General features: G+C 51.1%; 5 protein-coding genes across 5 annotated transcripts; 2 read left to right on the top strand and 3 right to left on the bottom strand.

Moving 5' to 3' along the window:
* Nucleotides 1–540: 540 nt before the first annotated feature.
* Nucleotides 541–1,284, top strand: N0V89_008149 (uncharacterized protein; the record flags this gene model as incomplete). Its single annotated transcript, XM_056216907.1, has 1 exon — nt 541–1,284. The coding sequence occupies one exon, from the start codon at nt 541–543 to the stop codon at nt 1,282–1,284; it is 744 nt and encodes a 247-aa protein (XP_056068463.1).
* Nucleotides 1,285–2,456: 1,172 nt separating this feature from the next.
* Nucleotides 2,457–3,794, bottom strand: N0V89_008148 (uncharacterized protein; the record flags this gene model as incomplete). The annotated part of the gene is made up of 1 exon (XM_056216906.1): nt 2,457–3,794. One exon carries the CDS (start codon nt 3,792–3,794, stop codon nt 2,457–2,459), a length of 1,338 nt encoding a protein of 445 aa, XP_056068462.1.
* An 870-nt stretch (nt 3,795–4,664) lies between these two features.
* On the bottom strand, nt 4,665–5,634 carry N0V89_008147 (uncharacterized protein; the record flags this gene model as incomplete). Its single annotated transcript, XM_056216905.1, has 2 exons — nt 4,665–5,050; nt 5,325–5,634. The coding sequence occupies 2 exons, from the start codon at nt 5,632–5,634 to the stop codon at nt 4,665–4,667; spliced, it is 696 nt and encodes a 231-aa protein (XP_056068461.1).
* A 4,049-nt stretch (nt 5,635–9,683) lies between these two features.
* Nucleotides 9,684–10,740, top strand: N0V89_008146 (uncharacterized protein; the record flags this gene model as incomplete). The annotated part of the gene is made up of 3 exons (XM_056216904.1): nt 9,684–9,854; nt 9,902–10,487; nt 10,541–10,740. 3 exons carry the CDS (start codon nt 9,684–9,686, stop codon nt 10,738–10,740), a joined length of 957 nt encoding a protein of 318 aa, XP_056068460.1.
* Nucleotides 10,741–11,277: 537 nt separating this feature from the next.
* N0V89_008145 (uncharacterized protein) lies at nt 11,278–12,524 on the bottom strand (the record flags this gene model as incomplete). The annotated part of the gene is made up of 2 exons (XM_056216903.1): nt 11,278–12,359; nt 12,410–12,524. 2 exons carry the CDS (start codon nt 12,522–12,524, stop codon nt 11,278–11,280), a joined length of 1,197 nt encoding a protein of 398 aa, XP_056068459.1.
* Between the last annotated feature and the right edge of the window lie 3,566 nt (nt 12,525–16,090).

The raw sequence follows: 16,090 nt of genomic DNA, 5'->3' as shown, positions 1-16,090 counted from the left end.
CCTCGTCTACGCAACTCACTTCGCAAGAAACAGCTAGCCTAAGCTTCACTATATATCATTTCAAGGAACATTCGATTGTCTCGAGACGGCTTCCCAAGCCATTCCACTGGCTTGACGTTGCAACATGCGCTTCCAAAGGTCGAGTCAATGCGGACGCCTGCCACGCCATATACTCTGCCTCACCAAAGGACAGGTTCCCCACCTCGGTACAATTTCAACTTGTTCTTGAGCGAGAAAGCGTACAGTGAGAGAACAAACGCTTTACCACGTGGTCAGATTCGCCAGCTTTACCGGAATCGGCACGCGCACATCTCGAGGTGAAGGAGCTGTGCTTTCTCCAGCGTCACCTCGAAATGGCACTTACAAGCCCATTCCCCCGGGCATTTGGGGTATATAAACTCGATCCCCCTGTCTCTTCTACCGTTTTCCCACCGCCGCTTGAGCTGGTACACAAGTCGTTCTCTTTGCACTTTCGCGTTTCCCTTGTGCCATTTGCACTTCCTGATTTCTTCTCTTCGGTTCTGTACGCACCCAGCGAGAATGTCTCATTTTCAAGGCATTCCCATGTACGACGACGCTGCGTTGTTGTCTCTGGCTCGGGAGACACCTCTGCCTGGCGATGCCACCGAAAATAGGGCATCAACAGCTGAGCCTATCACTCCACACCGTCCCAACGTAAGTTCTTCTCGCGTTGGACTTCCCACACCCCGAAATCCCCTCCCTGTACCCCGAAGACTCAAGCGTCGTGCTCCACTCGCGGACATCGAGATCTTCGCCGATCCGAACGGTGCTTCCCGGCCGGCGAAGAAGTCTGCAACCGCCCGCAAGGATGGTCGAACTCCGCTTGGAGAGAGGAAGGACTTCGGGAATACCTGTCCTCGCACTCCGACAGTCACTCCTCAATTCACTCCATCCATTGAGGACTGGAACCGGTTTGCACACTGGTTTACGCCACCGCCGACGCCACGCCCTAGCCCACAGCCTCGCATCGTTCGTCCTGCACGTGTTACGGAGCCCGCCTGTATGATCTTGTACAGCTTCCTGGAGATTCCGAACTGGAAGGCCACCACCGAGGAGATCAAGACTGCCTTCAAGAAGGTTGCAGTCAAATATCACCCGGACAAGGTCGAAGAACACCAAAAGGCAGATGCCCACGACAATATGTTGTGTATCAATGCCTCCCGCGATGTCCTGCTCGACAAGGCGGCCCGCTCCAAGTACCACAAGGACGGCAAGCTCCCCAGGGTCTTTGCGCAGGTGTTTCCCGACTTCCACCGAGTCTAGGTATGAGTTCCCATTTGAAATGTGTTGTTCGTTTCACAATTGACCTTATAGATGGAGATGCTTGACGGATGATGTACGCAGTCGGACATGGAAACTCTCAAAAAGCAAGTGTATCGACTGGTAGTACGCTGTTCGCAGACGGCGGCGGAAATCGGAGGAACGAATCATAGCAGTTGATCGAATACAGCGCGATGGTTCTGAAGCAACAACGTTGGGTGGATTTAAGAAGCCAGGGAGTTTGAATGCTCATGGTTCGAAGCGGACGCCTGCATGTTGGACGACTGGAAGTTGCACAAGCCAATGCGCCTTGCATCGACGACGATGATGGCGACTAAAAGTTTCACATGTACGAGCATCGAGCTATTAGTTCTGCGGTTATTTTTCTGCGGTTGACTTTCTGCGATTGACTTTCTGCGATTGATTTTCTGCGATTGATTTTCAGGAGTTATTTTTCTGCGGCGGGTTCTGGAAGGGACTGGATTAATGGGTGGCAGTCGCGTTCACTGGGCAATGGAGGATTACACATCAACATCGGCATTTTCAAAGGTGCTCATTTATGTCCAAGATGGACGAAATATCTCATGCGACTCAAAAAAAAGGCTGCTCATTAGTGTGTCTTGGTGATCATGTTCCTCTTGCTCAGTGTTCATCCCTTTTCCCTTCTCAGGATACATTGATGTAGGTACATGCCGAACCCCTGCCCTCGCCCTAAGCGACAACTTTGTCCTCGAAGGTGCAACCGCGCGTCTGATATGATGCCCATACATATCTCGACATGCCTTCTCCGTCCCAACAAGCCGACTTGTCCTTTGTACATGTAGCAACCTTCTTCATCATCTCATATGTATTCTACCACCGTTATGTACGAGCCAATGAAACGGAATAATATTCCTTCGTCATGAGACCAATGTCCCAGCCTGCCAGACGGTTCGCCAAAGCACTCAGTGTGGATAGGAAGAACGAAGAAAAGTTTTGACACCAAGGTCAATAGAGAACAGTCAAGCAAATGAGGTATAGAAGCTTAATAGTTCAGGATCAGTTTGGAAATTATCGAACACCCGCAGTGGGCTGGCCACCATGGTGTATACATAATCGTTCCCTAAACGCCAGCTATGCCATGCCGAAACACCAAATCACAGAGATCAACCCCTTTTCCGCACACCTTATGACCCTCAGTGCGCATGTCCACATGACTCGCCCTCCAACCTCTTGTGACCCACCCTCTTCTTCCAGCTCCAGCTCTGCTCTGGATCCTTCGCCATTGCCAGCATGAACTTAATATCAACATCGAAAAACCCGCGATCCAGATGCAACAACTCCAGCGCCAACTGAGCATACTTGATTGCGTTATATCGGTCGCCAAAGCTGCTGTATACCTCACTGGCATGCTTGTACGCCACCCCCATGCTAGCTTCCAAACGCTCTTGCTGGTACAGCGAGAGAAGCAACTCCGCCATCTCGGGTGTCGCCTTGGACGAATCCGTCCAGTCGTTGAGCGCCTCGGAGATATCCTCGATCGCCTGGATGCGCGCATCACTCTCAGCCGCGAAAACGGGATGCGCCGCGCAGCTCGAGCAGGTGCAGTCGAAGCCCCAATTTGTCTTCAGATGCTTCATGCGATCAGCCCTCTTCCTCTCGTTGTTGATGTACGTGATTGTGATTTCCTCGCCGGGGTATATGGTTTGTGTCGCGTGCACGTAGTGGCTGAGTGTGTCCTCGTCCCAGAAGTAGGCTGCGTTTGGTCGGCAGTCGTGGTTCATCATGGCAATCTCAGGCATGACAGCGTACTGTTGCACGTTGTCAACGCTAATGTCGAAGGCGTTGGTATTGATGCGGTCCTCGACGGGGTCGCCCTTGAAATGGTCGAGCAGCTTCCAGAAAAGGTCTTTGGTGGCAGGCGGAAGAGTGTCCACACCACGATGCCCTAGACGCAGGCGCTCTGACTCAACGAGGTTATAAGAGGCGGGGTTTGTGATTAGGAGCGGTGTCGAGGCGAAGATCTGATCGCCACGATTGAGGGTCTTGTTCGCAATGAGACCACGGCCTTTGCTCGGAAAGTCGTGTTCTTCGAAAGGAGGGTTGGCATGCTGATTTATTCGAGAGAGAGCTTCAGGTTGTGAAAAAGCGGGCTTCTTGAGCATTTGGTAGGCAAGCGGTGTAGTCGTGATGAGGAATATGCCGCGGCCACCGGCAAAATTCTGGTCGGAGAAGACGCATACAGGATCGGGCTGATTCTCATTCGAGTAGCACTCTGGTAGAAATGTCCAAGGGAAATTTTCGTGTGCTTGTGCAGATGCACGTGCTTCTTCAAGTGTGATAGTGGTGTTCAGCTGTATGTTCTCTGTGGTCGATTGTGCCCCAAGAATTGCAGGTTGGCACTCGCCATTGTAGAGTATAGAATTTGACGGACATGAGTCAGAGAGAAGAATAGGCTTCTGTGGTATCTGTTGGACCTTTTCTGCGAAGGCAAAGGCACTGCCCAGTAAGCCGACACTAGCTGCAGTCTTCATGGTGTATTATAGTAAGACAGAATTATAGTTAATGGTGAATATACGATACGGGTTTGAATAAAGCGATGACCTAGCCATCCCGGCGGGCATTACTCTAATAAACGTGTCCAAGATGTTGCAGAGCTCCCATTGCGAGGGATGTCGGAATGGCGGAATGAAGTTCGTGAAACGTGAGACGACTGGCGACTGCTGCCAGGCGAGGGATGAAACGCGTCCAGAAACAGACAAGAGCCCGCCGAGGCGACCACGCGGGTGAGACGCGGGAAAATCACTACGACCTACGGTTTTGAGGTTTTTGCGGCCTCATACAGCACGAAGGTAAGGCCGAGATGGCAACGCCTGGACTTCGGCCGATACGACGCAGATTCATCGCGAAACACGAGCTGGTCGTTGAGCGACTGGTCTTGGTGTCGGTCGACCTATGGATAGATCAGTAGACCCCGGAGCGAGGATCAGTGCAGCTCATTAGCAATCTCGTAAGTGGTGGATAGCTGATCGTGGTGTAGATCCGGGGTTCGTCGAGGTGGAGGATAGGTTCACTAGCGCGGAGGTTGAGGAAGGTTTGCCCCCAAACGGGAAGCGCCTCGGCTGTACCTACTCCGCATTCAAACACCAAGCCGTCAATCGCACATGTTTCAGGTGGCACATTTCCTTGGGGTTTCACGTCATGGAAGAGTGCGAAGAGTGTATCATTCTGCGACTACATGATGATTCGATAGCTATAGACTAATTCCTAACCATCTCTATTTCGATGTGCTCCATCCGTGGAGTAACTTATACCACTTGATATGCAAAAAGAAACCATATGCTGCGCCCTTCGCGAACATCGTGGCTCTGAACCATATCGTCTCCCACCCGAGCGCGAAACCGTCACCATTGAATCAGCGCCCCATATTTTGTAGAACCGATGGAGTTGAAGATTGTATTGCACTGTTCGTTTGACTGCTTCTCGGAGAGCTCATCAAACTTGCAGTTGCACGTTCCCACAGAGCACTTGTGGCTAGCATCACAAGTCTCGATGTTCTGGATCGGGAGTCTCTGCTCGAGCTGCATCACATCGGGTGCTTCCACGATGGTCGCAGCCATGCCACCGACCAAGTGGAGGTCGATATGGCAGTGGAGGAACCAAACGCCAGGATTGTCGGCTCTGAAGCGGATCAAAAACCAACCGAACGGCGGGATGACGAGGTTGTTGCGTTTCGCAGGGGTCTTGTAAAGCGAATCGTCGTTGCCGTCCCAACTGCCTGATCCTCTGCCTGCTACCTGGAAGTAATGTCCCTGTACCGGTCAGTTTTCACTTCTTGCTTTTCGTGAACAATCTTACATGTAAATGCATGGGGTGCGGCCACTTTTGCGGGTTCTCCATGTATACCTCGACGACTTGATTGTGTCGCACAACATACGGACTTGTGCCCGGCCCATACGTCGTCCAATCAAGCGCCAGCTGACCGGTTGTGAAAGCCGAATGAAGGGAAGGAACTCTCGGTTGAGTATAGGGCTGGATACCGATACTCGTACGCGTTCCAATACCTTCGTAGTAAACCTGATTGGTGCGTAGCTTGATCCGACGGCTGACATTCTTGTACAATGGCTCGTTGTCGAGGGGTACCAGTGTTGCATCATCGAGTACTCCTTGTGCCGTCCAGTTCAAGTTCAGAGGTGTGGGGGAGCACGGGGAGTAGGAGACGCCATTAGTATTGAAGGGGTGGTTCGATGACGGGCATGAAGAATTTCCTGATACATTCGCCGGTAGGCCGCAAGTACCTTCCAGAGCAATGTCTCCGATCAGTGCCCTTGTGTGATTAGATGGAATAGCTCCAGTGAGCATATCTGAGGTCATCTTGAAAATGTAGTTGGTGGGGCGGGCATAATCGTTTCCAGCAATTATAAAGTCATACGTTTGACCTGCACAAATGGCGATTGTGTCTGTGATCGCTGGATGCACCGGTTCACCATCAATAGCCACGACAGTGAGCGTGTGGTTGGCGATATGAAAATGACCGCATACAAGACCAGCAAAGCTGACAATCCGCACGAGATATCGCTGGTTGCGCTATACACGAACATGCCCGATCAGCAAAGCGTAGCTGTGGGACCTGAGAGAACACCATACCTTGAGTCTGAACCTAGGTGGTGCACGACCGTCATCCAACAAGAAGGAATCGGGAGTAGGAAGAGAGCCATTCGTGTTGTTAGGGCTCAGGTAATCGTGAACGATGAATGGCTGTTGCCGGTGCCACCTACTATTTTGAGCAAGGAACCTGTATGGATATGCTGACATACCAGTCCGATACACTCAGATATATTTGTTTGTCGACTTTCAAGCTCGCTTCCCACACAGGATCATGTATGATCATCTTCCCTCTCAAGCCATCCGGATACTGTGCCAGTTCGTGACTGTGCCACCAATGCGTACCAGCTGGATTGGCTACGAAATGGTACTGGAAGGATCTGCCTGGAGCTATACCACATTGACCGACTCCAACAGCGCCGTCCGATGCAGCTGTTCCATTCTGGAACATGCCGTGGAAATGGAGAGAGGTGGTCTCATTGCCCAGTTCGTTGTACGTATTCACAACGATAATATCGCCGACGTTCGCTTCAATGGTCGGAGGACTTGCAAGTAATCAGCAACAGCATCTGCAGATAAGAGCGCACTCACGGCCATTCCCCATTAACACTGATGACGGGTCTGACGAAGCCGTCCGGAGCTGCCTAAATGTTGTCAGTCTGCTTCGGCTTCGCGAACGATCAACGCACCAGCCTCCATCGTATATGCCAGTCAAAAGTGACGGTCTTCGCCCACGAGCAATGCACCAACGCAGTCAATAGTAAGAAATGCAACATGACCACAAGACATCAGTAATGAACGACGCTCAATGTTGAGCTGATATACGAAGCGGTGCGAACATGACGTTGCATGTTTCTCATCGATGCATTTGCGCCTTCAACCCTCGCTGTTCCCTGGCAACGCTAGAACGGTACACGCCTCTTGACAGCCGACGGCTGCAACCGTGGATGCTTGGGCGGAAGGTGGGTCGCACATATCAGAGGGAAAACGCGGTCCCACATGACTTTCATTGAAACGCTAATATATTTTCTTGAGTTTTGAACTATACATGAAGTCCTGGGCTTGAGAACAGGGGACACGCCAGTGATTGCGCGCAGCCAAACATGCAAGCAGCACATTCTCCGTAACACTGCATTTTCGAGGAGGCGTGAAAGTCTCTGTGAAAGGAGATGACGAGAGGATACGACGTGATGGTAGTTGACGTGTTGGCGGCGCCTCAAGGGTGATCGGGTGTGAAGGTGGAGCTTGCTAAGCCCATTTGGGCCCAAGCGACGAGAACGAGCGCCGCCCATAGGCACTACATCAAATGCTGTATCACATGTGTGTGCATCATCATATCAAATCTGTCGACGTGCGTTTGAAATATCTCAGCGTCGTTAGGTTCTGACGTTGCTTTAGATCGAGTCTCTTCCACGGCACCGCGTCTCGGCGGCGGGGTCGACAGCATGAGCGCTTCCTGAACCTCAACACTTTTGGTATCCAAAGCACAACGCCGCCAAGCGAACGGCGATAATGATGATCTTACAAACTCACACCGTTCGCAGTGCTTGGGCCGATGAGGAAGGAGATATTTCCCGACTGCTCAGGGTGGGGAAGCGTACACACTATATGTACAGCAGGATCGTAGACACCATCGATATTCTGTCAAGGGAGTTGTGGGTCATGTCGTGGTCTCAGTGCCCTGACACACGAACCGAGTCGAACATATGTTCAAATGCAAACAGATTGTAGCGTTCTTTGAAGCCCCCCGGGGCCAGGAACGATCCAATTTCGACCAGTACCCATAACTTCACATCGCGATTCACACACGAATTAATCCCGACGGATACAACAAGTGACAACGTTAGTGCTTCCCTGTTCGGACAAATGGCGGGTTCGAGGAAGAGGTAAACATGGAGTTCCCTCCGTTCGCAATCCCACCTTCACGTGTAGAATCCATCTTTGCTAAAGCCGAATCGTCGCGTCATCAACCATCGGTCGATACTTATCATAACCTCCTCGGACCTCTGCCTCCTTCATGAAATCTGCATCATCCATTGTCACACAAGCCGAGGTTCCAATCACGAAGTCTTAGAACACGACGAAAACTTCATGCCAACAGGAAGGCCGGAGCATGCTCAGCGAACGTAGACAACTATTTGGTGCGTGTGACAGCGCCTTTCGCCTCTTCACCGGAATCAGGATAATATGTATTTCTCACGGACTCATCTATCGACTCCATGATCGAAGTCAAACACTGTATTCTAACCACATGCAGCGCCTTTTCACTCGTTGTACATGTTGTTGTCGTAGACTTTGGTCGGACGTCTTGATGAAAACGACTCCCGAATGTAAGCGCCGCGAAGGCGATCCACGACGACCGATCTTAAACACAACGTCGTGTTTGTGTAGGATGGTATCGTAGGCTCGTCGCGCAGGCACAACATTACGGAAAATAGTCTCTGGGTGGGATTCACGAGCTCGGAAGCTTTAATGTAGGTGTCCGCCATCATGCGCCTTGGCCAAATATCATTCTCGCTTGTTCATCGACGTAAAAGTGGCCTGACTCTGAGGGAGATTATAATCGGGTCTCTATGACTGGCCACCATGGGGTACTGGTTCTTGTACAAGCTGAGTACAATTTGCTCCCATCTGGTTCTGAAGTGTCATTTACCGGCCATGATCGAACATTCCGAAGCTCGTATAGAAGTGCTATCGTTGGATCAGTAACGTCAGCATAGAAAATCGTCCTGTCGAAGACGCCCGTTTGAAACATTGTCATCGCAACGCTAACCCGACGTAGACAGTAGCGGACATACAGGATCCACTTTGCTGGATCTTCGCTCGCAAATGGGTTTCTACATGCAGCAGCAAGAAAGCGAGCAAGTATACTGCCAGAAGATGTAGTGGAGATGGTATAGAAAGTCTTCTGCACGTCACAAACAGCGCCACACATGTGTAGTCAACTGTGTGCGGCTTCTTGTAGTGAAGTGGGTACCCAGCACCACCTGGGCATCGACAATGTCCCAGCCTCAGGCCGCGTTGTCAACGGCGCAATCGTACCCCGACCTCCTCGTTCCACCTCGTTTACAGCGGCGTTACGCGCATTACAACGAGCAATATTTGGACCGTCCGTTCCTACGGCCGGAGTAAGAGCAACTGGGGCCAGCTCCGCCTCGCTCCCCACCGAACTATCCCAGCGACACTGCTTCGCCACACTCCAGTAATGAACAACAATCTGGACGGAATGGACCAATCAACGGACCAAATTAACGCCAAAATTCCCAATCAAGCTTTGTCTATACCCGCAATAGGATTGTTTGCGATTCTCGCGACGCCGCAAATCCTCAGCCAAGCTTTCGGGATGTATCCGTGAGCCAGCCCCCCACAATGATCTCAGGGGCCATCGCTAAGCTATCCCGAGTTGGTTATAAACGCGCTCTGCTGAAATGCTTGAAGGCTGTGACAACAATAGGCCGCCCGGCAGGTAGCATCTGTGCGCGCGAAGTAGATACCATACCATGCGTATACAAGATATAAGGTCCATATGTTAGCCCCCAGACATCGAACACCCATCACGCTCCCGTCACGACTTTCCTAAATCTCACGACTTCTTTCCTTCTTCGTTGGAGTTATCGCCTTGTACACCCAAACCATCCGAGCAACTCTGAGCGCTAGCAAGCAGCCCCTTCGCGATCCACAACAACCCAGCAAGTCAAATCGACAGCGTTTCCAACGAACGTCACCAAACAGCAGGTGGAAAAAGTGTCGAAAGAGAACTCAAATCATCGCACCGCGGCGACTCCTACGCGGAACTTCAAACGAATCACCTTCCTACCATGTCAGATGCCGACACCTGTACGGCGGTTGGCCCCGGCTGCCCTGTAGAAGAGACTCTATATGGTTACTACCCCAATCTCGGATGGAATGCTTTCTTCGTTGGCTTCTTCGGTCTCTGCTGCATCATCAACCTGGCACTGGGCATTCGATACAGGACATGGACATACATGGTTTGTCACCTCCTTCTTCGCAACAACGGTTTGCTAACCCTTCCAAGATTGCACTATGCCTAGGCTGCGCTGCGGAAGCCGCAGGCTACTACGGCCGTGTGATGATGAATCACAACCCCTACGACTCCATCGGCTTCCAGATCCAAATCTGCCTGCTCATCATCTCTCCCGCCTTCATCTCCGCTGGCATCTACCTCACCCTCAAGCACTTCGCCCTTACATTCGGAGAATCCTGGTCGCGCCTTCGCCCCGCTTGGTACACTTATATCTTCATCTCAGGTGATATCATATCCCTTGTATTGCAGGGCGCAGGTGGCGGTCTAGCCGCCACGGCGGACAATGGCTCAAGCACCCAGGATCTCGGTACAAACCTCATGATTGCTGGTGTCGTCTTCCAGGTTGTCATCCTGTCTATCTTCGGGTACCTTCTCACCGAGTACTCGCTCAGGACTTACCGTCGCCGCGGTCAGCTCTCCGTGGCGGCGACCGAAATCCTGCGCAGCTTGAAGTTCCGCTTGTTCGCAGGAGGAGTGATGGTCGCTTACCTCGCGATCTACACTCGATGCGTGTACCGTATCCCAGAGCTTACAGGAGGCTGGGGTAGCGAGCTTATGAGGAATGAGCCTGAGTTCAGTAAGTGACATGCGCACCATGGCTGTTCGAATGTTAGCTGACCTGTCATGCAGTTGCGCTCGAGGGTGTGATGATTACGCTTGCTGTCCTAATGCTGACACTGTTCCATCCGGGCATCTGCTTCCCTGTCCTTGGTGCTAAGCAAGCTGAGAAGTATGCGGCGTTGAACCGTAAAGATCTTGATGCTGAGAGCTCGGTGGAGATGCTCCCGCAGGGGACGGCTTACGAGCCGTATGCTCACCGCAGCGTTTAGGAGCACAGGTTCATTTAGGTTGGGGTCTGGTTTGCAATCCCAAGAACGCATAGATATTATTAGAGGTGTTCAAGCGGAAGAGCGTTTCATATGTGTGGGATTTCCGGAGGTTGTTCATAGGAGGATATCGATCGAAAGATCCATGGTCTTCTCATCAGTTTAGCGATTTCAATTACCCAAATTCCCTGTCAGAACACAAAACTGCTTGCTTCTAATTTGTCTATCGTACCGCAAAGGGTCAAGCAGTCTCAGAAATGAGGCACATGAGGAGCATGAGGGAAAAGGACAAAGGCAGGGTATGTTGGAAGGTGGTGCAAGGGTAATCTATTAAAGCCATTATGCAAAGACAGCTGCTGCCGTAAGGCAAGGCCGATGTTACCTTGCCAACCGAAATGCCTTTACAGAGTGATAGAAGCAACTTCATCGGGAAGAAAGAAAATCAAAGACAGCATCGATCAATCTGCAGATGCAGATGCGCTCTCCCCGCAACTCTCTGTTCGGCTCTTTGGCTTGGTAGAAGCCGAGCATACCGCGAAGCTACTTCTCGATATCCTTGACTGTACCATTGAGGACATCGTAGATGTTCCCACTTCGGACGACGCTGCTGCTGCTGGCCATAGTCTGAGTAGCGGCAGCGCGAGGATTCTGGGACAGCGCGTTTCCTGTTCGAGGCGTTTGGGAGGCAACGGTAGCCCATTGAGGAGCGGACACGCGCGGATCCTGGCTAGGCACTAGTCTAGGCTGAGGCGGACGATATGAGATAGTCGAAGGAGGCTGAGGAGCCGAGCCGCCCTGAACAGGGTGCTGCGTCGCTGTGTTGAGAGGACTGCCGCCGAACGAGAAGGGAGGGATATCATTGGCGTTGTCAGCTGCAGCATCTTGAGCTCCCTGAGTAACAGCTTGAGTATAATTAGCTGCTTTCTGACCACCGCGAGGCCGCTTGCGCCTCCCCTGCCTGCTAGAATTGGAAGTCTCGAAGGCCTTCATAACGCACGCTTCGGTCCGGTGGCCATGGTGAGCTCCCGCCTCGTAACGGTTCTCGTAACAGAACTCGCAGAAAACATCTTGGGAACAGCGAGCTCCATTCTTCCCTCCAGTCTCAACGAAGTGCTTGCGGCTGCCGCATCGGAAACAATACTTGTCACTGCCATGGGTCCAGTATTCACGTTGTGACCGAAGCTCAGCAGCGTCGACGACCTTCTGCAGCGTACACGGCTGCGAAATGCTCTTATGGGAAGGGTTGAGTATCAGCTGAACGGCCGCAATGGTGGTATATGCTGCGTCGTTGCTGGCGGTATGAGCGTCGCGGAAGGCAAAGCCCATATCTCCCACCAGGCGCTGGAGCCCGATCTGGTTTACTCGATGATTCCAGTGACCAACGTCTCGCGCGATCACTTGAGTGTCGATCTGTTTGACAACAGTGCGGGGATCGAAGTGGAGAAGCTTCTGAATCTTCTCGACATCGTTGTCTACTGCGTGTCCGAGAAGAACGACCGGACAAACGCGTCCATCATTGGCGCTCGGATTGATTGTCCACTCGAAGATCGAAGTCAGGCACTCTACCATCTCGCGGTCATTCAGAAAGCGCGGCGTACCGAACCGGTTGCTCTCGGGATTTCCTTTCTATTCGTCAGCAAACAGGGCCTTCCTGACACACGAATAAACATACCCGCTGAGAAGTTTTTGTTCTTCAAATGTGCATTCTTCTGAATGCGCGCGAAGTAGTAGTAAACATTCTTAAGAATGTTTTCTCCCCAAGGACCAGGAGAGGCGAGCGCAGTCATGTCGCGCGAGTCGAACGTGTTGATGCCGACTTCCTTAAGTATGCAGCTATCGGCATCCTATGAAGTGGAGGGATAAAGTTAGTGTCTTACTCATAAATAGGATCAATTAGTTCGAGGTGCTTGACCTCACTTACCCAGCCTTCAGTATCCAAACACACCACGATAGTGGATGCGGCAAGAGCCGGCGCATTCGGATAACCGTGTCGGTTGATATTGCAGCAGTATTTGAGAACGTCTGCATGTCTCATGGGCGCAAAGAACGCTTCGACCGCATCCAACTCCAGCTGATTGGGCAGCTGCGCGTTGGTCGGGATAGACATCTGCACGACATTAGACGCTTCTTGAGGCTATGGTTATGTACCGCGTATTAGGACTTACATTGGCTTTCAGGGTATTTTTTCAGAGGTTGTTTTGGGGTATATAGGGGTAGAAACCTACCTCAAGCTGCTTTGATGGGTAATTGCAAGCGAGCTGTGACGGCAGTGGAAGATATTGGAAGTGGAGTGGTGGAGAGTGTAGCTGAAGAACTGAATGGGTGACGAGGGGCGCTGGTCCTTTTATGGGGCGACGACGGCGGTGGTTGATAACGCAGCGGCGGTGGTTCGGTTCCTCAGCGAACTGGCACGTGATCCGCTGTGAATGGGGAAGGAACGCGCCTTCCCTAACCAAGACGCGGATTCCAGATGTGCCGAATGCGCGAGAAACTCAACCAGTCACTTGGGGAAGTCACGAGTACATCTGTATGTTTTCAAGCCCATACGCGGTGATAACAGACGCATGCAAGATTGGTCCAGCTGATTCCTCAGCACCTCTGCGTGGTATTCCCGCGCTTCTCCAGTGACAAATATTGCAGCTTGATGGAACTGCCTTATACATTACTTCCTTCAACTAGAAGGTGATTTGCAGTTGCCATGAGCAGAAGGCCTAGACTTAGCTGTGCGATATCACAGGCATCAGTGAGCCGGCATAGACTCGTATCAGACAGCGATACTATCATGTCTTGCAATCCAATACAAGTTTTGCCCAAAGCACTATCCAAAATGGACCACAGCGTACAGGTCAGTAAACCATCATGAACAAGACACGATTTCTATCATAGTCGTGAAGCTGCAGACCATAATGAGTAGTGGCATCGCCACTGGCTATTCTCCGTTTCTATATGCCACCGTACTGGATCTCTTGGAATTGATATGAAGAAGGCTTGTGAAGACATGAACGGGAACAAACACCTTCAAAGGTAGCTTTCCAACCAAGTTTCTAATTTCGATATGTAAGAAATCGTCGAAAATGCAGTGATAGGTGTTAGAGAATGAATACTGCAGGATATCTCTGATAGTAACAAAAAATCATGGACATATTACATGACGCTGCATCTGAGGTTTCTGTCTAACTGAAATATAGATCGAATACGAGAAAGTATGAACTGCCTCTGCAGGATAAACCATAGATTCAGCATGAATATACTAAGTTTTGTAACCAAGATGACAAAATCATGACAGATCACGAGGGTCCAGAAATGCGAATCGCAACATTGGCAAGAGCGTGCAAAGTGAGGCGGGCGGCTATAGTGGATCAGGATGTACCTTTGAAAAGACCTTTATTCGCTCCAACATTAGCTACTAGATGTGCTTGCCGCCGTAACGTTTTATCATCATGTTCACGTTGACGCTGATTGCAAGAAGCCCTTCGCTGTGAGAGGTTCAGCATGTACCAGTAGGACTCGCGGAGGTGCTTACAAGGGAGAAGATCACCGGCACTGGTTCGAAGATGTTACTCTGGATGATGGCAGTTCACTTACAGTCTTCGAGCTTCCACTGCCTGGGAAGTCGTGCGTACCCAAGCAGCGCACAGCTGCGTCGGAAGGATAAATTTTCAGCAATAGGATAAGCTGCCAGAAAGTCTTCGTAAAGGACGCGCACACCAGTTGCAGCAACATAAGAAAGATTCGACCGCACTGAAGTCACGTACACGATGAGGGAAGGTACTTATGAAGCCGCGCAAAGTGAACTGAACTATTGCACTAGCCCTGATTTGCGATCCATCTTTGTAGGAACAGTACGAGATTGGCTGATCCAGTTGACTTGCTTACCTGACGCCATCCTTTTCTTCGGCTAGAGTTAACTAAACTCACAGCTTCGGTTCTTCTTGCCTCCGCTAGACAATGCCACGTACCTGTACCCCCCAAAATCATCAAGCTGGAACGACCTCATCATCGTCACCATCATCAGCATCGAGATACACCAACTTCCTGTTCGACTGCACCATATGCTGAACAGTCACCATGACCATTCTAGTCTCCGTGGATGTGGCACTATGTATGTCGTTAGCCTCAACGCGGAATCAGCAGTTTACTCCCTATCCCTTCGAGTCTAACTTCCATACAGTATCTAAGCTTTATGCGAGATACGTGAGAACTTGAGGATTAGCTGTACTGAAACATGAGAAAATCTCATAATCAGTTCTTTGAGCTGTAGTCTATGTGTTGATGATGTAGTAGCCAGAGGAGTGCATGAGCAAGCGAAGTAGCCAGCGAGACATATCAGCTTCCGTTGAAGAGCTCATGCCACCAGAGCGTCTGGTTGCCAGCGACTACAGTAAATAATCGTGTCCAAGTGGCCTGGCTGCTGGATGAAGATACAAGCGGCCCAAGAAACCTAGATCGTGGAGATAGAGTCATCTTAGTTCAGAAAAAAAAACTTTTGGGTTGGTGTGTGCAGCCTACAGCTAGGTTTCGAGTTATGTTGTCGGTTCGCTGGCAGGTTGTCGATGATAAATGCTGTACATCAGCTTTTTAGAGGCGCCTGCGCAAATAGGAGTGCAGGAAGTAGTCGCCCAGTCAAGCACGCGCGCTTGATAGCAGGTAACGGTATGCTCCTTCCACCAATTTCTCCGTTTCACATTTGTCCCAAACGGCCGCGTAGTGCTCACATTTCATATCGCCTTCGCACAGTCTTCGCTTCCTCCTTGCAGTCATCGATGTAGCCTCTGCGGGTGATAGGCTTTACGCGCCTCATAACGTATCAATTGTGTCTACCGACTCGGCCAACAGGACGGACCTATCGCCTGTTTTGATCCTCTTGTCGCGGACTCATAATTACGGCTTTTTGAAAGCCTGTACAATTTCAATGTACAGCTCACCGTTCATCATCGCGCTGCTCCTGCATAATAACGTCACTGTGGTGAGATCTGTGACAATTCCATGCCCCATGGATGCCAAAACGGCGCGTCCGACTGCCGTTAGCGGTCGGTACTTGATGCCCAAGCTCAGGGTGAGTCCTGTGCAGGGCGAATCGGGAGTTGTCCGAGACGTACTGAAAGGCAACCGATTGGCCAACCTGGCAGGTTCGCTACGGCAGTTAAGACAAGGTCCCGACTTATTCGACGAACGGTGTGGGATGCTGGCATTGAAATTTCTGAAACACCACGTTAACGGCGGCCAGGAACGAGCAAGCTACCCCGGGAGATCAGCAGCCTCAACCGCAAGCGAAGTCTAGCCTGTATGGCGACACGCCGCAACACCAAGGATTGGAACTTGGCTACATCCTGGCTTGTTCCCCTGTTATTAC

This window comes from Didymosphaeria variabile (assembly GCF_027946475.1).
Source record: "Didymosphaeria variabile strain IMI 356815 chromosome Unknown scaffold_6, whole genome shotgun sequence".
Classification (NCBI taxonomy): domain Eukaryota; kingdom Fungi; phylum Ascomycota; class Dothideomycetes; order Pleosporales; family Didymosphaeriaceae; genus Didymosphaeria; species Didymosphaeria variabile.
Note: the sequence above shows the minus strand (reverse complement) of the source record. Positions and strands in the feature narration are given on the sequence as shown.